The sequence below is a fragment of the Vipera ursinii genome, assembly GCF_947247035.1.
Source record: "Vipera ursinii genome assembly, chromosome: 6".
Taxonomy (NCBI): domain Eukaryota; kingdom Metazoa; phylum Chordata; class Lepidosauria; order Squamata; family Viperidae; genus Vipera; species Vipera ursinii.
The window spans coordinates 11835648-11860088 of record NC_139515.1 but is presented as its reverse complement, the minus strand read 5'-3'; the positions used below and the strand labels follow the sequence as shown (position 1 = coordinate 11860088).

At 41.1% G+C, this 24441-nt stretch overlaps 1 protein-coding gene across 1 annotated transcript in view; it reads left to right on the top strand.

Moving 5' to 3' along the window:
* Positions 1-3450: 3450 nt before the first annotated feature.
* Positions 3451-24441, top strand: part of LOC310642539 (rho GTPase-activating protein 8-like) — a gene marked incomplete at its 3' end in the record, with an annotated part of 41293 nt that continues 20302 nt past the window's right edge. The window contains exons 1-7 of the mRNA XM_083366332.1: positions 3451-3506; positions 10523-10628; positions 13057-13197; positions 16356-16443; positions 17659-17790; positions 19813-19899; positions 23371-23469. Of these exons, the coding sequence (XP_083222458.1) occupies positions 10592-10628; positions 13057-13197; positions 16356-16443; positions 17659-17790; positions 19813-19899; positions 23371-23469 (584 nt within the window). The 5' untranslated portion in view covers positions 3451-3506; positions 10523-10591. The remainder of the gene's footprint in view (positions 3507-10522; positions 10629-13056; positions 13198-16355; positions 16444-17658; positions 17791-19812; positions 19900-23370; positions 23470-24441) is intronic.

Here is a 24441-nt window from a genome sequence, read left to right as displayed (position 1 = left end):
ATTTGCCTCCATAAAATGGAGTTATTTTCTGTTTAATAAATGGTTAAAACAATAATTCATAAATGTGTGTGCTTATGATTCATATTGGAATTGTAATTCATATGCTTCTTTATTAATCCATGAAATAAGTAACATGCCTTTTACAAGTTATAATAATGAGATTTCTTGAAATTAAAAATATTTTTGGAGTCTAGTAGCCATAAATTATGTTACTGACCAATTCTTTTTTGAATGAAATGTGACATTCAGTTCGAGATTAGTTAAAATAAAGGTGAATTATTTTTCCCCATCTATGTTCACAGATCTCCTGAAATTTATCCTTTCTGGATACTTGGACCCTAGGTTAAGCACCCCAGTTTCAAATTAAGTTAAAGAATTAATTCTAGATCCATTGGGAGGGAATTGAAAATCCATATATATATTTTCCGTTGTGCTGTTAATGTGCAAAAATGGATAAAAGGAAAATAGAAATAATGGATGGAGAAATGAGATGCGACAAGGTTCCCTGTGGATCAAGGATCTAACACAAAAAGCTTGCATGGCCATCATTAACAAGTTCAAAAATTATGACTAATTAGAGCAGAGTTTCCCAATCTTGGCAACTTTAAAAGACTTCAACTCTCAGAATTCCCAAATTAGCATTGCATGCCTCGCTAGGGAATTCTGGGAGTTGAAGCCCATGTTTCTTAAAGTTGTCAAAATTGGGAAACCTAGGATTAGCAAAATTCCTCTCTATTGCAAAACAGCAATATGACATTGTGCACACCAAGTCATTGGCATTTAAGACACAGCTAAGAAAGGAATAATACATTTCATTTACATCATTCATGTAAATAAAAATAAGCAAAATGGTTTTCACGATGTGGGTGGGCTATGTGTCAAAAAAAATCAAGGTGGCAGCCACCATTTATTTATATTTATATATTTATATATATACAGTATACACACACACACACATACATACATACACACACATTTCACTCCTTTGGGTGCCTCTGAAGAAATGATGTCACAGAACAGTAAGAGTTAAGGTAAATAATTTGCTATTTGATGGGTAAAGCATATGGAACTCTATCATTCCAAGGTGAATATTAATTTAGCTTATTTATTTGATTTCTATAGCTGCTGACCTAGCAACTCTGGCTAGCTAACCAAGTATAAAATTAAATCCAGTGGTGCAATTCAAATATGTGAACAACCAGTTCTCTGTGTGGATGCCGCTTTTGGAAGTCTATTCTGGGCCTGGGCAACAAAAAATTAGCTTACTGATGCTGCCGAAGTGGTGCAAACTGGCTGAATCCCACCATTGAGGAAATCCTCAATTTACAACCATTTGTTTAGCGACCATTCTAAGTTACAACAGCACTCCGAGAGTGACTTGGACCCGTCACAAGTAGGTTGCTAAAGTTGAGAAACACTGCTCTAAAGTCATCAGTCCAACATTCTGGAAAACAAACATGGAGATTCAATGAAATGAAGCATCGGACTGAAGCTACATCCCAACCCTGAACTGACTCTTGGTACCCCAAAATGTTTGAGTGATAAGAGTCTCGCATCCTGGAAAAAGTTTGGACTAGATGCTCTCTAAGGTCCGTGCAACCTCTTATATTCTTATACTGAGTATAAGACAGGGGTCTTCAAACTTGGCCCTTTTATGACTTGTGGACTTCAATTCCCAGCATGCCTGGCTGAGGAATTCTGGGAGTTGAAGTTTACAAGTCATAAAAGGGCCAAGTATGAAGAGTCCTGCTCTAAGATTTCATGGAAATTGTACCTCACCATCCATGTTTGACTTTAAGGCAATCTTAAAGAGTTTTTCTGGTTCTCTGACAAGCTAATCTTTGCCAATCCTCTCTGACTAGCATAAAAATAAGAAACTGATCTCAGCGTCATTCCCAAAAAGATGAAGAAAAAGGATATTTATGGCTCTATTTGTACTTGGCAAAACCTTAACAGGTGGTACATCTGCCTAGCTTATTTGGGCATTGAAGCTCAGCAGACAAGCCTGTCTGTAGTAACTGAATGGAAGACCATCAGGAAATGCTAACATTTTAGGTCAAATTGGGAAAAACGAGGATGACAATAGAAAAATCCATCCATTCTTGACCAAGAATGGATGGCTCAGAAGTCACCAGGAGCTGAAATGGACTCAGTTACTTTCACCTTGTGCAATCAATCAAGCCACAAATTCTCAACCAGGTTTGAGCAGAGAAGGTTGTATGTATTACAAATCCAGATCATCAGATTAAGGGTCCAGTATGCATGTAGGGCCAAGAAAATCCAGTTGTATGTGCCACGGGTAAATTAATCATGGATGGGAAGCACAAATCTTTAATCACACCATTATGGCTCCCTGGACTCTTTTTTTTAAAATTAAGTTTTATTCATTTATAACATAAAATGTGAAAATACAAAAGCAAATAGAGGGGGACAACAGTAGAAAAAGGGAAAACAAAAAAGGTGTGAAGAAAGGGGGAGGGGAGAAACAAAAGGCACTGACTCTGTTGCAGTAAAAATCAGATCTCAACTTTTTACTGTTCTATAACAGCATGCACTAGCCCAGGGGTAGGCAACCTTGGCTCTTTTATGACTTATGGACTTCAACTCCCAGAATTCCTGAGCCAGCATGGCTCAGTTTGAAACCTCTCCCTTTTCCCTCAGCATGGCTGGCTCAGGAATTCTGGGAGTTGAAGTCCACAAGTCATAAAGCAGCATAGGCCTAGGCCAGGGGTCGGCAACCTTGGCTCTTTGATGACTCGTGGACTTCAACTCCCAGAATTCCTGAGCCAGCACGGCCCAGTTTGGAAACCTCTCCCTTTCCCCTCAGCATGGCTGGCTCAGGAATTCTGGGAGTTGAAGTCCACGAGTCATCAAAGAGCCAAGGTTGCCTACCCCTGCGACTAGCCATTTTCTGTATCGGCATATCAAGTCTAATTGGCAAAACCAAAATCATGACGTCATTTTTTTTCCCCCACCTCAAGCCCAAAGACCAGGAGCGGTTTCCAAGTAGAAACAAAAATAAGGGTTCCCCTGGCTTTCTTGACCGGCTTCTCTTGGCCCCAAAGAGCGGGTACCAATCTTCTCCCAGGCTGGTTTGGGGTTGGCCAGTGCAGCCTGCCAGCCTGAAGGTTTCCTCGTGGTCTCCCATTCAAGCCCTGGTCGGTGTCTGATCCTGCTAAGCTTGCCCGAGCTAGGTGTTGTCACCTGAGCTGGGCAAGGGAAGCTCAAGCTCACCTTTGGACCTCGAGGCTACTTTCCTGGAAACTGAGCTCGGGCTCCTGCCAAGGAAGGCTGGTAAGGCAGAGCAGCGGCTACCCAGCTCACCTGGGCAGGTGGGCTCTCCAGGTGAAACAGGTGCGGGGCGCACCTGACCTGGTCAGCCAAGGCAGGGCCAGCGCCGTCCCGCCTCCCTCCGCCAGCCTCTCCCTTCCACGCGAGCGGGGCCTTCCCGCGGAGCCCACCTGGCCGGCGGCCCTGCTTTCCTCCTCTCTCCGCGGGCCGGGCAGGTAAGGGAAAGGGAAGGCGGCGGGACGGCGGGCCGAGCGCGGGCGGCGCCTTTCCTAGCCGGGGAGGCTCCTCGCTCCCCCCGCAGACGAAGCCGGCCTGCGGGTGTCTTTGGCGGCGGGGGATGCGGAGGCGAGCGCGGCCGGAGCGGACCCTGCCGCCCGAGGGCCTTTCACGCCGCCTTCTCTCGGCCCGGCGCTGGCCTTTTTGGGAATCGGGGGCTCCGCGCAAGAAGGGAGAGGGAGATCCCAGGAACAGGCCCCCTTTCCCGGGGGACCTTAAAGCCTCCCTCCCTGGGCCCGGGAAGGTGGCCAGAAGAAGCTGGGCGGCGCCAACCAAGAGCGAAAGCCAAGGCGAGTCCGCAGAGGTCGCAGGGAGAAAGAAACTGGTGGTTAGCGAGCCCGGAGTCTCTCCGGCTTTCCGGAATCTGCTGCTCTTGTATCCTAGTCTCTAGACTGGTTCGAATACAAGGTAGTCCTCGGCTTCAAACGTTTAGGGACCGTTCGAAGTTACAACGGGACTGGGGGGAAAAAATGTGACTTTTTTTCCACACTTACGACCTTTGCGGCGTCCCCGAGGTCACGTGATCGAAAGCCAGAGGCTGGGCGACTGGGTTCGAATCTACGACGGTGGCTGTGTCCCAAAGTCACGCGATCCCCTTTTTTGCGACTTTCCGACAAAGTCAATTGGGGGGGGAACCTGATCTGTTTAACAACCGGGTTAATAATAATAATGTTAATAATAATAATAATAAGAAGAAGAAGAAGGAGGAGGAGGAGGAGGAGGAGGAAGGGACCTTGGAGGTCATCTAGTCCAACCCCCTGCTCAGGCAGGAAACCCTATACCATTTCAGGCAAATGGCTGTCCAGTCTCTTCTTAAAAACCTCCAGTGTTGGAGCATTCACCACTTCTGGAGGCAGTTGTTCCACTAGTTAATTGTTCTGTCAGGAAGTTTCTCCTTAGTTCTAGGTTGCTTCTCTCCTTGACTAGTTTCCATCCGTTGCTTCTTGTCCTGCCTTCAGGTGCTTTGGAGAATAACTTGACTCCCTCTTCTTTGCGGCCACCCCCGAGATATTGGAACACTGCTATCATGTCACCTCTCACCTTTCTCTTCGTTAAACTACACATACCCAATTCCAGCAACCGTTCCCTATATGTTTTAGCTTCCAGCCCCCCGATCATCTTGGTTGCTCTTCTCTGTACCCTTTCTAGAGTCTCGACATCTTTTTTACATTGTGGTGACCAAAACTGGATGCAGTATTCCAGGTATGGCCTTACCAAAGCATTGTAAAGTGATATTGCTAACATTGTAAAGGGTTGCTAACTTAAATCAGCTGCCACGATTCACTTAACAAGAGTGGCAAGAAAAGTCGTCAAACGGAGCAAAACTCACTTAGCAAATGGCTCGCTTAACAACGGAAACTACTTTGCAGGGGTCGCATTGTCCTGATTTCTACATAAGCCATCCCCCTCACACACACAGCTGATTGGCTGACGATTTGCCAAGTCCGCCCCTGCCTCTGTAGCCACGCCCTGACAAATTAGGGGAGGGGGATTTGATATTGAATGAATGAATGAATGAATGAACCTTTATTGTCAAAGTACAACCATGTATACATTGAGATTGGCTGAGCCTCCCTTCATGCCCTCACCCCCCAGCTTACAGTGACACAAACCCTCCATCTTATTATACCATGTGAACTAATTGCACAACACACCGGCCTCGCAAGTCAATTATGCATAAAGTTTATAAAAAATTATTTCCCGTTCCAAAACCTAACAGCCCATGGATAAAAGCTGTTCTTCAGCCTGTTGGTATGGCTGGCTATACTCCTATATCTCCTACCCGATGGTAGGAGAGTAAAGAGATATCGTCCAGGGTGTGAGTCATCCCTGAGAATCTTCCTCACTCTTCCAAGGCAGCGAGCCCTGGCGAGGTCATCCAGTGGTGTCAGGGGACAGCCCACAATGTCTTGTGCTGTGCTCACCACCCTCTGTAATGCCTTCCTATCCGCGGCTGTCAGACCAGCATACCAAACCACAATACCATACGAGAGGATGCTCTCTATAGTAGACCGGTAAAAGATATTCTGAGTGGTGAGTGTACCCCTCTGTCTTTGGCTTTGCAGCCAATAGAAAAAATGATCTCTCTCCCTTAGCAGGATTGTGGATCACGTGCTGGTTTGCCTATCTTCCCCCCCACCGCCGCCCTCCCCCCACCCCCCCAGGGTCAGAAAAGTCAAGATGGTAATCTCAATCTTAACCAAACATTAATGTGCGGCAATGCATGTGAAACAGAGGCAAAGCTCTTCATGTATTTTGAAGGATTGGGGATTTTTGGAAGTTGAAGTTTGAACACATCTGAAGGACCTCCAGTTAGTAAAGGCTATATTAGATGTGTCTCCAGATTGGTCTGTAGTTTTTTTTAAAAAAATACAATTTTATTGAAAATTAAAAAAATAAGAGTAAGAATTAACTTAAAGAGAGTAAGAAGGAAAAAAGAAAAAGGAATAAGTAAAAGAGGTGAAGTGTAAAAAGAAATGTACAAAAAAATAGAAAAGAAAGAAAAATGATGAAGAGGCTACGGTTATAGGAACAATTGTAAATTTATCTCTTTCTCTGAAGTTACATTGGGACTCTCTCTATAATCTAGCTTCTCTAACCATCAAAGCAATCAATTCTAAATTCATTTGTTTAGTTTTATAGAAAAAGTCCCTACAAAGAGTCCATAAAGTTTTCCAATCAGCAATAAATATATATACATTTCTAATTGTAGTTGACCTATTGGCAGACTCACAAATCATGAAATCACATAAAAACATTGGCCGCACTTACTTCCAGGTCATATTAAAAACTAAAGATATATTCAAAGAACATCAAAATACAAACTGAGAGTAAAAACTCACATCAAGAAGCTGAATTGAAAAGCCAGCATTTATTAGAGCCAGCATGAGTTTATTCCATAGGCACAAGGGTTCTTATCTGCTCTGAATATTGATTGTGTTTGTTTTGTAATTTATAATTAGATCTTACAAAGGAATTCCCTTCACATAACACACTAGACAAAGATGAAGTTTGTGGTGGAGCCTAGGATTAAAAACAGATGTTTGTAAAATAAGGCAGAGCAAGAAGAAATGGACATGGGTGTGTGTGTGTGTGTGTGTGTGTGTGTGTGTGTGTGTTATCAGTATGGCTAACTGAGGAATTCTGGGAGTTAAGTCTACAAATTTTAAAATTGCCAAGATTGGGAAACCCTGAAATGAACAATAAAAATCACACACACACCCCGATCAAGATAACAATTATCAAGAGGATGTACAAGTAGTCTTTGACTTGACTTATGGCCGTTTTTCACATGTAGCATCCCCAGGGTCTTGTGATCAAAATTCAGATGCTTGGCAGTTGACTCATATTTATGACGGTTGCAGGGTTCCAGGCAGTGGTGGGATTCAAATATGTGAACAACTGGTTGTCTGTGTGGATGCCGCTTCCGGAAGTCCATTCTGGGCCTGGGCAACAAAAAAATAGCTACCGGTTCTGCCGAAGTGGTGCGAACCGGCTGAATCCCACCACTGGTTCCAGGGTCATACGATCACCTTTTGATAAGCAAAGTTAATGGAGAAGCCAGATTTGCTTAACAACCGCGTTGCTAATTCAACAACTGCAACAACGCAATTGAAAACTGTGGCAAGAAAGACTGTAAAATGGGGCAAACTTCACTTAACAAATGCCTCACTAAGCAACAGAAATTGTGGTCATAACTCAAGGACCACCTGTATTGTAAGTACAATTAGCCTCCTCCTTGGAGGTAAAATTTGATTCGTGCATTCTCCAGCCTTGACTGACTGTTCCAAGGGAGACAGCAGGATGAGATCTGACTGCACCAAACAATTTCTGTGTGTGTTTAGATGAGTGTTTTTCAAGTGTTTAGATTGATGTTTTTCAAAGTTGGCAACTTTAAGGTAAGTGGACTTCAACTGTCAGCATTCCCTACACGAGCGTGCTCAGGGAGTTGTAGTAAATATATCTTAAAGTTGCCAAGTTTGAAAAACACTGTTTTAAGACAGTTCCTTTATAGTGATTAGATGTGATCTTATTTGTCATCTTTCTCAAAAAGAAACTAATCAGGATAGTTTACAATGAGATACATGGCATGTATTTACCTAATTTCTTTCCACACGGAACTGTTTAATCTATGACTTAGTAATGTTGAGTTTGGCTGACAATTAGAATTAATTTTGTCAAAGTAAATCTGCTGTCAGATCTTTTGCAATGAATGAAAGTTAAGTGTATCTAATTGTGGGAATAATTAAATCCACAATTGTGCTGTCAGCTCTTGTCTACCTTGTTATAGCTTCTTATGCAGACACATAGCTCTAAATATTTTGTGTACTGTACGCTGGAGCGGTGTTTCTTAACCTCGGCAATGATATGCGGTAGACTTCCCCAGCATGCTGGCTAGGGAATTCTGGAAATTGAATTTCATTCATCTTAAAAGTTACTGAAGTTGAGAAGACTACACTAGAACACCTGAACCTTGCAAAATTAATGGTGTTTTCATTGGGGGGGCGGTGTTATAGCTATACCTCCATCTCTCTCTCTCTCTCTTTCCATAGTTAATGTAAAAGATACCAAGTTTCCTTCGCTTTCAAGATCTCAGAATATAAAACTTTAAAGCTTGTTACGCTGCAACTTCTTTCCGTCATATAGATAAATAATGCAATTGTAAAAAGCACTGACACTTCACCACAGTAACCTTGAGATGCACAATGTTAGCCTTTCATCTCCATGATACCTGTATGTTAGTAATTCAACAGCTTGCATTAAAACCTGAATGCGAAAGTAGGATCTGTGGGATTGAAACTCTGCATTGTGGGGTTAGTTGTTGTCTCCTCTAATCACAGCAACTGTTTTGCTCCAGATTCTGGTTAGCCTGGAAACATCGCCCAGTTTGCAATAGTGGCAAATGTGCCAAGCCTTGAGGTTCAGTTGCTGAGTTGAGGAAAAAAACCAAAACTCATCTCTTCCAGTCTGGGGAGCCAATTCTTAGTAGAGGCATAAACCTAGCCGGGCAGAATTTGAAACAGTCTGTAAAGGAGGTCTATTTCTAACAGACCAACTTAGACCTGTAAAATGGTCACTACAGTACCCATAAAGGAGCATATCACTACAGTCTTGCTAAATGTACTGATACGGTTCAGAAAAAGTGATTGGGAAATATCCTACTCTTTGCTCAAAGCACAAATTTCTCTTGAAACAATTCTTCGACCTATTTACTTCTCAAAAACCAGACTGACTCTTGTGACTGAAGATCTTTCCTGATTTGTTGTTGTAGCTAGTTGCGAAGTTGTGTCTGACCCATCACAACCCCATGGACAACGTTCCTCCAGGCCTTCCTGTCCTCTACCATCTTCTGGAGTCTATTTAGGCTCATGCCTACTGCTTCAGTGACTCCATCCAGCCACCTCATTCTCTGTTGTCCCCTTCTACTGCCCTCCACCTTTCCCAGCATTAGGCTCTTCTCCAGTGAGTCCTTCCTTCTCATTAGGTGGCCAAAGTATTTGAGTTTCAACTTCAGGCTTTGGCCTTCTAGAGAGCAGTCAGTGTTGATCTCCAGTTTGATCACCTTGCAGTCCAAGGGACTCGCAGGAGTCTTCTCCAGCATCATAGTTCAAAGGCCTCAATTCTTTGGCGCTGAGCCTTTCTTATGATCCAACTTTCACAGCCATACATTGCAACTGAGAAGACCATAGCCTTGACTATATGCACTTTTGTTGGCAGGGTGATGTCTCTGCTTTTTAGTGTGCTGTCTAGATTTGCCATGGCTTTCCTCTCCAGGAGCAAGCGTCTTTTAATTTCTTGGCTGCAGTCCCTGTCTGCAGTGATCTTGGAGCCCAGGAAAATAAAATCTGTCACTACCTCCATTTCTTCCCCATCTCTTTGCCAGGAATTGAGAGGGCCAGATGCCATGATCTTGGTTTTCTTAATGATTATTCTTCCTCAAAAGGACATCCATAAGAGTGCTATATATGTGTCTCATCGATCAAACCATGATGGGGAGTCTAAAAAATCAAGATGTGCACACATTCCTCATCTAAAAGGGCTTGTAGTCACTATCTTGATTGTTTTGACCCCTCCATGTGGACTCCCCTTTTTTCCAATCAAGTAAAGGTCTGGTACAATCCGTGCAAGTTTCTGAAAGTGGAGGTGCATTTCATCCCTGCAGAAACTGCAGAGGTTCCCCCTTTCCTAACCATAAATTCCTCTGTGATGTCTAATCAGGATTCTTATTATCTAGGACCATGCTTGACTCACCTGCATTGTTTCCAAGGTTGACAAATACTCCTGTTTTCATTTTGATCTTCTGGAAGTCTACCACTCATATTCATCTATTTCTGCTGTTTTCCTTAGCTGTCCTTCCAAACCAGCTGTCAGTTGGCAACACAACCTAAAAGTTTTGAGGACAATCTTGACGTAAAACAGTGCTCATTCTAAATTGGTTTTTTCTTTTGCTACTGGATGACGACATCATAGGTTTTCATGCAATACAGCTCAGTAGGAATCTTCTGCCCTTAGTGTCCTCTCTTCAAATAATTGCCTCTTGAACTCAGCATCAGACAATCTTTATCAGCTGAACTTGCATCTCAAACAATGTAAGGAGAAAGATCCTCACTGCTATACAGCCTCTGACTTTACGGTTGCAAAAATGAAGGTTTTGTGCTTCCATACAGACCACTTCTGGATAGTGGATATACCTGCACAAGTAATAGTGTGTGAATTAACTTGCTAGTGAAATTGGAAAGATGCTTTATTATCAGGTCATAGAATATTAGCAGCCGCCAAGGTGCCATAAAACCATTTATTTCTGTTCCTTTAAGCTGGGCTTCTGAAAAGCCAGACTCAAATTAAATTCCACAAGGAATCTCTTAGCACAGCTAGAAAAGAAAAGGCATGGCATGATTCATATAATAGCAAGAGACTTTCTGAAATTTAGATACTCACTTTTGTCTGTATTTAGGTCTGACTGCGCATTATTGAAGCATCAGTCAAATACTGACCTGGTAAACGGATTTTGTTCACCTGAAGGATGTCTGCAACTGATTTTGAAAAGTTAGCAGAAATAGGTAAATATACCAATATTTCTATATATTTTGGGCGATCGAGTGGTATTTTCTGGGTGATTTTGAACATCAAAAAAAAAGATTTATGGAATTGTGTATTATATTTCAGTTAACAAAGTGCTGTGGCCATATTATCGAAAGCTATTTAGTCTGAAGTTTAGTTTAAGGTGCAGAATGTATACAAGTAATTGGCATGCATGTCTGTGAAATTGTAGGAGATAATATTGGCTCTCATCCTAAATTATGGTGAAAATGGAATAATAACTTTAAACAGGAACTCTAGAAAGCTGGAAATGCCACTTTCTCAATTTTCTTTGGATGGCATTAGGGTGAATTTAGCACGCTGAATGGCCCATTGTTTTGAAAAATTGCTATTAATATATAATAATGCAGACTTTTGACTTCTAAAAAAAGTGTTATTGAAAATTTAAAAATACAAGCACGAAAAAATGAGCAAGGGTGAATTCCAAAGTTTATACCTAGAAAGATCAGAATAATGCAGGCAGTTGTATTCCCTGAAACTCTCTATGGAAGCAAAAGTTGGACTTTGAAGAAGCAGTATAGGCAAAATATCGATGCTTTTGACCTTTGGTGTTGGAGAAGACTCTGTGAATACCATGGACAAACAAGAAAACAAAGCAATGGATCATTGAACAAATCAATCCAGATTTCCCATTCACTACACAGATTACCAGACTGAAGTTGCATCTGGAACACATTATGCGAAGATCTAGGTCTCTGGAGAAGGCCCCAATAGTGGGAAAGGTGGAAAGAGAGAAGAAGAAGACAACCATCATCAAGGTTGATAGACTCATTTACAACCAGTTGTGGGATTCAAATATGTGAACAACTGGTTCTCTGTGTGGATGTTGCTTCCGGAAGTCCATTCTGGGCCTGGGCAACAAAAGATTAGCTAGCGGTTCTACCAAAGTGGTGTGAACTGGCTGAATCCCACCACTAGTTACAAAGGCAAAGCGGGCACTCTTGAAAGAGCTGAAAGACCATGTTAGGTATAATCATAATGCAGAATATCAAGGTGGTCACTAGAGTTGACAATGATTTGATGATGTGTTATCATCATTACTAGTTTATTTATATGACTTATATGCCCCCAGTTCAATAGGTGCCCCTGGGCAGCATGCAAGAATTAAAAAACAAAACTACAATATATAGCTCCTGGTACCTGGGCATAAAATAATAACTCCAATCACAAAACGAAAACAAATCAATAATAACAGACCTCAACTAACCTCTTAGCCCAAAGCCTTGGGAAGCAACAGAGTCGTCAGCTGAGACCATCCAACTCACCGGGGGATGCTGTGGCTTAGAATAGGTCAGACATGTCAAACACAAGGTCTGGGGGCCGGATCCGGCCTGCAAAATGGTTTCATGTGGCCCGCAAAGCCATCCTGGAAACAGTGAGGGAACGGCCCCCACTGCCTTGGCCCTGGCCCAGAGACCCTCCTCCTGCCAGAGACCCTCAGATCTGTCCCACTCCTGCCCAGGCCCCCATAGGCACCCTTGATGCGAATGATGTAGAGCTGGCCACGCCCACCCAGTAGGCCATACGCACTCTAGCCATGCCCACCCAGTAGGCCACGCCCACCCAGGCCACACCCACCTGGCCCCCTGAGGGCAACCGCAATGCTGATGCGGCCCTCAATGAAATTGAGTTTGACACCCCTGGAATAGGTGCAGCCACTGAAATAGCACAACTTCAGGGTCCAACCAGATGGCATGACAGAGGAGGCCCAAAGCATGCTAGATATGGTCAGGCAAGAAGAGACAGTGGGGAAAAAGTGGTCCCAAATTATCCTGTACCAGATTTAAATATTAAATCTTCACAATTAGTGATACCAAAATGAACCCAGCTCAAATACACTCATTTGCAACACTATAAAATTGTGCAGGAGGTGTAAGTTAAATATAAGATTTTAAAAGCCAAGATATTGTCCTCACTGGCACAACTCTCATACTTAGGATAAACATGATATTAACAGGCATCCAGGATAACAGAAATCCACACCTTTTATGCACTTATAACCACATGAAATTTCTTAACTGTAAGTAAAGGTTTAGGCAAGACCTTTGCATTACCAGCAAAGGTCTATTTTAAAAACTATTATTATTATTTTTTTAAAAAAAATTCCCCTCCCCCTTCCACGTCAAAAATAGAAAAGAAAAGTTAGTTTAAAACAGCACAATTTATCATTTCAAATTGTAACAGGAGGGGGGAGTTGAAATTGTGGTTATTTTCTCACTGAAAAAGATAATTGAATAATCTAGTAATCTTGCCTTGCCCACAGCTATAAGGAAGTAGAAAAGTATGCTAAAATATTTTATTTAATGGACAACTGCAGGTTATTGGATTAACAGTATTATTTTTTTTGTTCTGTTTCCAAAAACGTTTTTCAATTTTGGTGTGCTTCAGAACTGCAGAAGGATGAAGCTGAAAATAGAACAGTGGGAGAAATTGGGAGTTTTTCTGCCGCACAGTCAAACCGAGAATTTGGAATAAGCATCAATCACCCATACTATGATGTGGCTCGACATGGCATTATTCACCTTGCAGGTACACCTGCATAACTAGCTTTCTTGCAGGTTTTTTATATCCTTTCTTGCATCTTCATTTTTCCAGCTGAGCAAGGAGTGGGAGTTGGGAATGAAATCTGCAACACCTGTTCGAATATGGTTAAATAAATAGAAAAATTTTGGATGTGAATTTTAAGAGGGAAGAGCCCCTCAAGTAACATAGTACTTTTTTTCTTCTTTTTTATTTTATTTCTTGATATGAGTAATATAAAAGAGTTGAAATGGCTCATATAAAGGAAATGTTTTAGATATCTAAAGGTGATTGACTTTAAGAAAATGACAATGGATTAAAAAATGTTTTGAACAAGAGTTAAAAGACTAGAGGACTAGATTTATTAAATGGAATATTTAAAGATTAAATATATTTTTAATTATGATAAAAAAGAACAAATTTGTTTTGGAAATATGTATTAGCTTATACGAAATAGGGATTTTAAGTAGCATACTTTTTATTTTTTTTAATTCTTATTCTTTTTTTTCTTTTTTTAGTCTTATTTATTCCTTAAGAAAGGTGAAAGTACTGGGTTCGCTTACATGAGAAAAAATAGACTTAAATATTTAAATGTAATTAACTTTGAGAAAATCTTAACCAGTAAGAATGTTTTGAACATTGTGGGAAAAACAAATGTCAACAAGAACTGTAAACAGGATCTATGATGAGACAACCAGAATGACTAGATAGAGAAGGAATATTATATTGATGTGATTATTATCTGTAGAAATATTAGAAAACTTTTATACTCAGTCATCATTAAAACCACAAGAACTGTATTAACTTAAGGTTGGTAAAAGAGAACATTATGGGAAAAAGAGGAAATCAAGTAAAGTTATTACGTGGATTATAGATTATAGAAATCAACTGTGAGTGAATGTTTCTTAAATGTAAACCCAGACAACACATTAATACAAAATATTAAGGTGATTATGTTAAAAAATTAATAAAACATTTTTTTAAAAAAACCCAGAAATCTGCAACATGGCAGGTGTGATACCATGACTGAAGCTATATGCCCTTTGATGTGTACTGATATAGTTGTGGACTATTTTTTTTTCCACCATGCAGATTATTTAATGTTGATTTAATTTATTTGCATAATGCTTCCAATGCTGAAGCATCTTGATATGCTTTGTAATAAAAACAGCTGTAAAATGCAGCATGTTCATTAAAAACAGGATATTAGGGGGGAAACCTGTTTTTTAAATATTCATACCAGGAAAGTTCGGGATGAATATGTGAGTTTTAACATGTACCCAAGAGGTGTTACATTTGTTTCCTGAATTTCAATGAGAAGAAATTTGAAGCCTGTGGTTTCCAATTCACACATGTAGGAAGGCTTCCTGGACTATCTCAGTGACCAACTAGTTCAATCAAATGCCAGAGTTTTCCTTTTAGTTTTAGAACTGGGCAGATCACATTTACCTGCCTAGTGTCTAAAACAGGGGTCTTCAAACCTGGCCCTTTTATGACTTGTGGACTTCAACTCCCAGAATTCCTCAGCCAGCATGCCTGGTTGAGGAATTCTGGGAGTTGAAGTCCACAAGTCATAAAAGGGCCAAATTTGAAGACCTCTGGTCTAAAACTAAAATGAAAATTCAGATCCTTGTCTGAAATCTGAAGAGAACTCAGTTACCTACACCATAGCCAGCAGGATCTTTGCAGTTGCATCCTTCATTTGAAGAGTAAGGAATGAAGAACGGAACTAGGACCAAGAAGCATCAAAGAATATTGAAGAAGGTGAAAACAAAATATTTTAACCAAGATGAAATTTTGCCAACAAACCAATAAAGCTAAGCTTGTAAGCCGCCCTGAGTCTTCGGAGAAGGGCGGGATATAAATGGAATTAAAAAAATAAAAAATAAAGGCATGTGAAAGCAGGGAAGTTCTGCTAAAACTAGAGAAAGTGATAGAAATGCAAATGTTCACTGTCAACTCAAGCAGAAATTCTCTAACAACCGTTATTAAGTGAGTAGTTACTAATAGATTATATTAAACATCTTCAGTAAAGCAAGAAAACCTCTGATTGTTTAAAGCCAAACTAGCAGAAAACGAGTGTTGCATTCAGATCAATAGCACTGACCACCCACCATAAAACAATTTTTTCTCCTTAATTGGGCCTGAGCAAGACTGTTTCCTCCTCTATACTTTATTCTCATAAAATTTCAGAGGAGGAGTTTGAAGATCTGCAAATGTTTCCGTATCTGCAGGTATCCAGACAGCTCGTGATTGAGAACTATTAAATGACACCTCCTGGCCATTGATATAAAGATCTTTGAAAAGTTATGTGATCGAAAGCTGTCTGTGACACTTCCAGGCCCCTGTGAAAACAATCAATGAAATGTTCAGGTTTAAGCAAAACCCTTCAATACAATACAATCAATATCCCCAATGCTTTGTGTTGTGTTTAGTTGCCTGAATTGAGAAACAATTAGGGCTGCTTAGAGAAGTCGACTCAAGCCCATACATTCTCAGATTGCTTTGCTGCCAAAGTGTGGAATCAGATAGTTGGTCACCCCAACTATTTTAGGGTGTAAAATATCAGGACAGTGGCTGCCACTGCATAATCAAAATCTCCCTTTTTAATATTTTATCTAATAGTCTTTGACCTACGACTCATTGCTTAGCTGCAATTGAAGCCCTACCCATTTATTATCTGCATCTAGGCAGAGCTTGCCTGTTTGCGACCATCATCTTGATTTTTTGGGACCACACCCTGCAAATGCCTCTGCTGTTGCTTCCACTGCTAACAACAAGCACAACTTTAATGAAGTGTAAAGCTGACTTTATATGCTCTCTGTTTTGAACTCCGCAGAGCTGCGGCTTTAAACCGGCGTTTTTCAATTTTGGCAACTTGAAAATGGCTGGCTGGGGAATTCTAGGAGTTGAAATCCACACATCTTCAGGTTGCTAGGGTTGAAAAACGTTAGGCCAGGGGTAGGCAACCTCGGCTCTTTTATGACTCATGGACTTCAACTCCCAGAATTCCTGAGCCAGCTGGCTCAGGAATTCTGGGAGTTGAAGTCCATGAGTCATAAAAGAGCCGAGGTTGCCTACCCCTGCGTTAGGCTTAAGACTCACCTGAGCAGAACACCTGAACTTCTAACCACAATATCACCTGGATACCTTTGTTGATTCTGCAGGTGATGACTCTTTGGGGAGAAAAGTGATTGCCTTCAGTTCATGCCGCCTGCCTGCTTCTCACCAGATCAACCACCGCCAATTATTGGAGTAAGTCCATTTATTCTTTGCTTTCTGGTCCTCTCTGCTTGTTCCTACTGCACAACTCCAGTATGCAACTTGGTTTGCCAATGTGACTTCTCTCTTTCATTTTTATCTATGCATCAGTATCAGCTTCAAGTCAACTAGAAATCAGTAACATAGGAATGTACAGAACACATCCCATCTGCTTTGTTGTCTGCAAGTTTTTATATTTTTTTAAAATAATGGTAACCCCCACCCCCAATTTCTTCATTTTTGTTTATAGGTAGTGTGTTGTATTGGCTGGAGCTTTTGCATCTGTTCCTGAATTGATGTGTTAATGTCAGTGTCCACAAAAGCCATTTTTAATGCCAGTTTCTTTGATGTTATCCCAAAGATGTTATCACGAGGCAACTGTACTTTCTTGTTTTTCTTTGAAGATGTTTTGCTTCTCACCCAAGAAGCTTCTTCAGCTCCACATGGATGGTGGGGAATGGAAAGATTTATACTCCTGTTGCCTCATGAAAAAGCATCCTTGGGATAACTATGACCTGGATGACTGAGAATCTCCATAGACATTTCTTTGATGTTGTTCTTTGTTATATTTGCATTTCAAGCGCTGATGGTGTACATTTTCTCAGAAAAGTTTCTCATGTACATATTGGTTTTGTGGAGATTTTAGTCTAGAACAGGGGTAGGCAACCTCGGCTCTTTTATGACTCATGGACTTCAACTCCCAGAATTCCTGAGTCATAAAAGAGCCGAGGTTGCCTACCCCTGGTCTAGAAGAAGAGAAATCCAAATTATTCTAGGAGAAATTGTAAGAATTTGAAGGGCATCTCCTGGGGAAAGTCAACATCTGCAAGAGGAGTGTTAGATGTGGTGTCATAATAAAAGTCCACCCCATTTGAACATGCACACCTAAAAGGAATGGAGCTTCAGTCAAAATACTACAGCTGTCATCTTGCAGGTTTTGACACTTCCTCATCTCATCCCACACAATTCAGAGGTCTCTGAATTGAGGGTTCTTATGTTCTCAAGTCTCCTCTGCTAAGACGGGGTGCATGTCATTTGGCATTTGCTGAGATTTATCTGCACAAGTGTGTGAAAGTGGTAAATATTCAGGATATTGATCAAGCATATTCCTTTTCTTTCTTAGATACATTGTTTTCTCCCATTCTAAACCTATAGTGCATCTATTAATGTTATATATTATTTTCTTCTCTTCCAAAATTCTCTTTCTAGATATTTGAAGTACACACTGGAACAATATGTGGAAAGCGATTACACACTTGTCTACTTTCACTATGGATTAAACAGTCGAAACAAGCCATCTCTGAGCTGGTTGCAAAATGCCTACAAAGAATTTGAGCGGAAGTAAGTGTTTGCAAATGGGGTGCCTTACTTGTGAAAGCACAGTTCAGCCAAACTGAAAGATTTTAATTTTTACTGAATATTGAACTTTAACCTTTCTGCCCTCCAACGTGAGGTGCCTCTTGAGATCGTCTCAACATCCTTGTGAGTGAAGGAGATGCTGAGAGATAATGGTTACAATCCAGATTCCAGTATTCTTGTGGTTAGGCTGAAGCATCTGTTACAAGCCACAATGACATCACATGTAGTTTAAAGAACACAGGAACTATATCATTTGTATCTCTCATCACCTAATGCTGGGTTGCTTAACCTCAGCAACTTTTAAGATGCGTGGATTTCAACTCCCAGAATTTCCTGTTGCCTTCGAGCCCCAGAATTGAGACCTCAAAACACAAAACTTGTGGAAGAAATGTTATTTTATTGCATTAGGCTCCTGAGGGAAGACAGGATATAAATCTCATGAATAAGAGAATAAGTACACAATCCTGCCATTCAACCTTGTCACGTACGCTTTTTCAGTTCTCCTATTGATATTATCAGAACAATGTTTAATTTATAGGGTTGTTCTCCATGGAACTTGAAGGAACAATCTTCCTAGAGCTCCTGGCACTTGGAATACCAGCAGCTGAGCTTTCCCCACCCCTCCCCGCAATGTTTTCTGCATGACATCCATTTCCTTGCCCTCCTGCGTGGGTGTAGAAAAGTGGTAAAGAGTGACTTCCACAACTAATTCTAAACAAGGATATCTTACACCTATGACTTGGACTCCCTATCTTGAACTTGGAAAAGACATCCTAGTTTTCACACTTTCAGATGTCAGATGCTACAAAACAACAACAACAAACAAACAACAGTCACACTGGGAAAGCAGTTCCCAGTTATTCAGCAGACTTAGGTGGTGCCAGCCATCAGGAAGCACATCATTTAGCTGAAATGATCCTGAATGGACTTATCTACAAATATACTGGGGGGGGGGGACAGAAATATCATAGAAAAACTGCCGTGCCTTGTTTGTTACTGGTTCCAAAATGTTGCTGCTGGACTGACAATGCAAATATCTCATTTATTTATAAAGACATGGTTTAGGGACATACGGAGGGTGGGGGAGTCAAAACCTGCAAGATGGCAGGGATATCACCTTGCCAGCTGTCTTGCAGATTTTAAATCTCTTTTCAGAAACAAGACTGTTTGGGGATCATTGAGCCTTGGTGGAGCAGTGGGCTAATGCCTCCTTAAGTAACACCAGCTGCCTGCCATTAGTGCAGGTTCGAGTCCCACCAGGCTCAAGGTTGACTCAGCCTTCCATCCTTCCGAGGTAGGTAAAATGAGGACCCAGATTGTTGGGGGCAATTAAGCTGACTTTGTAAAAATGCCGCTTTGGGGGGGGGGGAAGCCCTAATAAGCAGGCATATACATAGAATGAAGGCTATTGCTAAGCACATTTGATTTGTGCTTAGATTGTAAGCCGCCCTGAGTCTTCGGAGAAGGGCGGGATATAAATGGAATTAAAATGAAAAATAAATAAATAAATCAGTTTACTTGTGCCAAACAGTGTTCTTTTTTTATCATCCTGGTTCATTTTCTCTTCCAGCTCTCTTTAGGAATGCAAAACACTGAAGGATAAACATTAAATCAAACAGTGTGCGTGTGTGTGTTTTCTTTTAGCTGCATTTCTAAAGATCCTCTCTGCTCTTCCTTTCTTTTTCTTTCTCCATTTCAGACGCTTTTTGCTCTTATCATTTGGAGAGATTTATTTTCCCCTCCGTCTTCATTATTCACACCAAACAATTTAGGTAGTGGTTTGTAATGTGATAGCTGTACAATTTTCACCTGCTTGAATTCCATCTGAAACTGACCATTTCCTCTTTTTTGTTTCGCATTCAATTCCCTTTAAATTAGACATACTTGGAAGGCAAGTGCATAAGATATCCCAGGAATGAAAACTTTTACTTTCATTCACTTGCAGCTGCTTTGCGCCACAGCATTCGAAAGCCCCCTAACCATTTATTTTTTTTTCCCCTGCAGATACAAGAAAAATTTGAAAGCACTCTACATTGTACACCCCACCAACTTCATCAGGATAATTTGGAACATTTTCAAACCTCTGATGAGGTACAGTCTGCTTTCTTTTTAGCAGAAGGAGAGCTAAATCCTTTCTCTTTTACCGTTCTTCAGGGGACGTCTAGAAACATCTACTATGGAAAAAGAAAATTGAAAAAGTTGGGGGGGGAGTCAGTAATCTTTAAATGATAGAGATGGATGGGCTCCTTGTGGTTTTTCGTTCAAGTTTCCAATTAAACCTGTTTAGACTACATTTCTTCCCCTGTTTGGATTGCCTGAGCCTTGCTAGATCACACCAATTTCATTTGGCTTTTGCTTCCTGGCAATTATGAATGGGATTATCCCCAGAAACCATTTGAACAATGGAAGCACCAGTTCTGTTTTTTCAGTATGGTAGCTCTGAGGTTCTCTAGAGGCCACTGAGATTCACCTGAAAAAGTGTGTTGTAATTATGGAGGAAAAGAATTAGCAAGGGTCTTTGTGCAACGAATTGAGCCAGCAAATGGGTTTACTGCATTGTGTTGCCACCGTGAGGACCACAGGGTGCTGTTACTGCTGTTCTTCTGTGGCTTTTACATCAAGGGTTGTAATGAAGTGTCAGTCCTCAAGAATTCCCTTGGCTGGTTGTCCCACCTGATGCCTTCTACCTCCACTTCAGAAGAGTAGGAAGGGCAGAGGAACCCCAAAGATCTCAGATTCTGTCCATCGTCGAAGCCACGGTTTATGGTTGATGTGTGCAGAGCGATAGGACTGGAGGTCAGAACCAATCAAGCTTCTTCTTGCCTTTGAGTAAATCCACGGGCATGAGCTTGTAGTATGAAAGGAGACTCACACGAATCTTGAGCAGCTGTGTGTTCTTTATTGGTTAACATTCACTCATATATGTATGTCTTAAACAATAGCTTTAGCAGTTAAACATTAACAGTTTGCATGCCATCCCAAAATTGGTTGCTTTTCCTTATCTATTGCTTATCCCTTTCAATTAACACAAGGATTAATATATGATCCAGTTTCCTGCATTCCATAAGCTTATCTTTCTAATTTTAAGATCTTGTTTCTTGCATGTTATCTCAAGCCCACTCTGTACACATCCTTTGCAGTCCCTGTCTGAGGTTTGCCATCCAAAACAGAGACATGCAGAATGTGTACTTCAAGATGGACTCAGGAAACATGCTACATGAACTACCTCACATCCAGGGTTGCCCACAGGGTATGGTTGAAAAAGTCAATATTAACCTAGTTTCTGTGACAATAGAAAGGTGTCCTGACCATCTTCCCTGTGGCATCCTCTTGCTACCAGAATACTGATGTTATTTCTCCTCCCCATGTTCTTTTCTCCCAGTTGAACGTCCCGACATCTTCAGCCTGTTCTCAGACAGCACATGTTCAATTCTCTATATCATTTTTTTTAATTACCCTGTGAACCTCTTCTAACTTGTCCATCCTTACCTGGATATCCATGTGAGATTTCCTAGGCATTAATGTTTGGCAGAACATAAAAGCACTTCCAGGATGAATAACAAATTCTCTGCATCGCATTTGGTTGATTGGACAGCCGTTTGCCTGGAATGTATAGGGTCTCCTGATTCCAACTCTGTTATTCTGATCAATGACACTTACCATGTTTCCCCAAAAATAAGACCCAATTGCGCAAATGGTTCCTGTAAGCCCTAGCATGATTTTTCAGGATGCTTGTAATATAAGCCCTACCCCCAAAGTAAGCCTCAGTTAAGATAGTCAGCCAGACAGATGCACTTAGTACCGTATTTCCCCAAAAATAAGACCTAACCAGGAAAATAAGCCCTAATGCGTCTTTTTTAGCAAAAAATAATATAAGACCCGGTCTTATTTTTTGGAGAAACACAGTAGTAAGATCTCTAAGGATCAGCCCATTTTAGTCATAGGAGAACTAATTGGCTAGAAATATATCTTGGGAGGCCTACATAGGATTAAAAACACTGAAAATCAAGAAAATGAATTCTAAAAAAGCGCTTCTTTCTAGCATAAACCTTCCCTTTGGGTTAGTTATTCCCTTCTCATTAAAGAATGAATTTTATTTAATTCGTGCTACCTTCCAGTAGAGGGAGCTTGAATATATGAATTTTCTGCTCTATCTTCTTGATAAGTGTTTTGCAGAATAATTTCCAGAAAAGTCAGCAATGTTTAAAGCCCATTTTAATTCCAGGTTATGGCTTTTCTGATATAACTGATATTGTAGGGCAAAATAAAATGACTGAGTTTTTTTTAAAAAAAAATCTATTTAAAAGGTTACTTTTACTAGTAAAATTAAGAATAATGTTCTGAAAATGGGCGTGTTAACTTGAAACAAGTAGAAGCTTTTCCCAAAGGTGCTTTTTTTCAGGAGGCCACTGGACTTTCTTGTTTTCCTTTAAAGACGTTTCGCTTCTCATCCAAGAAGCTTCTTCAGCTCTGACTGGATGGTGGGGAATGGAAAGATTTATATTCCTCGCAGACAGCTGGTCATTTGCATTCTTTTAGCAAGTCGTTGAGGCTACTTGGAGGTTTATCTGTGTCCTCAGGGTCACCTGAGTATTGCAAATGGGTGTGTAGCCTTCTTGGCTGCAGGATGTTTTCTGCCCTGTGTCCCTTCACTGTTGAGGACAGGCACAGGCTGTTGGGGATGAGTCTGTGTTGTCTGCACCTCAAACTGAAGCGCAAATGGTTCCTGTAGTCTGCAATGTTTTCTGGAAATCCATTTATACTCCCACACCATTCAAAGAGTTTCTTTGTCACCATCAACTTTCTTTGATTCTTTGGCAATATTATGAGTCCATGGTTTTAACATATCTTTTGGAAAAAGCAATGGGATTATGCGCAGTTACGTGCCAGACTATCCAAGATGATTGGTGTTTTATTACATTGCTCCTGGTCCTGCTATAGATAACATGTTGAAGGACATTGTGGAATTGCATCTTGTCCATGAGCCATGGTGGTGCAGTGGTTAGAATGCAATATTGCAGGCTAATTCTGCCGACTGCCAGCAGTTTGATTCTCACCGGCTCAAGGTTGACTCAGCCTTCCCTCCTTCCAAGGTCAGTAAAATGAGGACCCAGATTGTTGGAGGCAATTTGCTGACTCTGTAAACCGCTTAGAGAGGGCTGTAAAGCCCTGTGAAGCGGTATATAAGTCTAAGTGCTGTTGCTATTGCTGTGCTGACTTTGCATGGGAAAATGGGGCAGGGTTTAATTGAGCAGAACTAGGTACCGTTTTGATTTTTTTGAAAATATTATTTTATTGAACTTTATCATAATAGCACTAGCAATAGCAACAGAAGGATGAGGTTTTTGTCGAGTTCTTGAAATAATAGTTTCCAATCAGTGCAGCTAGAAGTTCTGCCCTGAAAGACAATCATTCTTATCAGACTGATCACAAGCATGGTGTGCGAATCATATGAAAATGGCTGCTTCCATTTTGTGCCATACTGGTTCTTCCTAATGAGCAGTTCAGGTGTTCCTCCTGCTCCAGATTTTGATATTGATAGAACTTCTTCTGTGTTTTCAGTCACAAGTTTGGAAAAAAGGTGTTCTATTTGAATTACTTAAGTGACTTGAAAGACCACCTGAAATACGAACATTTGAGTATCCCCGAAGAAGTGATTCGGTATGTGATTTTTCTTCTTACTTTAAGGGCAGATATTTACAGCCATTTTTATTTGTCTCAGAGGCCTGCACAGATTTTGATATGACTGATTTAGATTAGGCTGCACTTTATAGAGCTGGGCACTTTCTATCATCACCGACATGAGTCTCTGAAGCGGCTTCCTGGAGTGTTGTGGTGTCGTTGTCCGTAGTAGGCCTGCAACAGAATGCTTAGTGTGCATGAAAATGCTTGGATGGTCCTTCCAGTGAGATTGTACATCTGAGACACTGGAGGAAAGCAAAACCTGCACTCTGACTGTAGCCATCAGTCAGTGGGTTTGGTGTGTCATAACAAGCTGCCATGATTTGTAATTGGTACATGATTTGACAAGAAACAATGGATGGAAACTAATCAAGGAGAGAAGCAACCTGGATTAAGGAGAAACTTTCTAACAGTGAGAACAATTAACAAGTGGAAGAGCTTGCCTTCAACAGTTGTGGATGCGTCATCGCTGGAAGTCTTTAAGAAGAAACTGGACAGCCACTTGTCTGAAATAGTATAGGGCAGGGGTAGGCAACCTTGGCTCTTTTATGACTCATGGACTTCAACTCCCAGAATTCCTGAGCCAGCATGGCTGGCTCAGGAATTCTGGGAGTTGAAGTCCATGAGTCATAAAAGAGCCGAGGTTGCCTACCCCTGGTATAGGGTCTCCTGCTTGAGGAGGGAGTTGGACTTGAAGACCTCCAAGGACCTTTCCAGCTGTATTCTGATTGAAATACTTGGCATCATCCAAGCAGGAAGACATACCTGGAAGCACACACAGATTATCCCAATGTTTTTCTCATCCTTGGCAATTTTAAAGTTGTCTAAGAGAGGACCTGCGGTCTTCTCGAGCAATGTTTCTCAACTTTAAGCTATGTGGACTTCGATTCCTAGAATTCCTCAGCCAGATAGCTGGGAGGGGTATTCTGGGAGCTGAAGTCCACACATCTG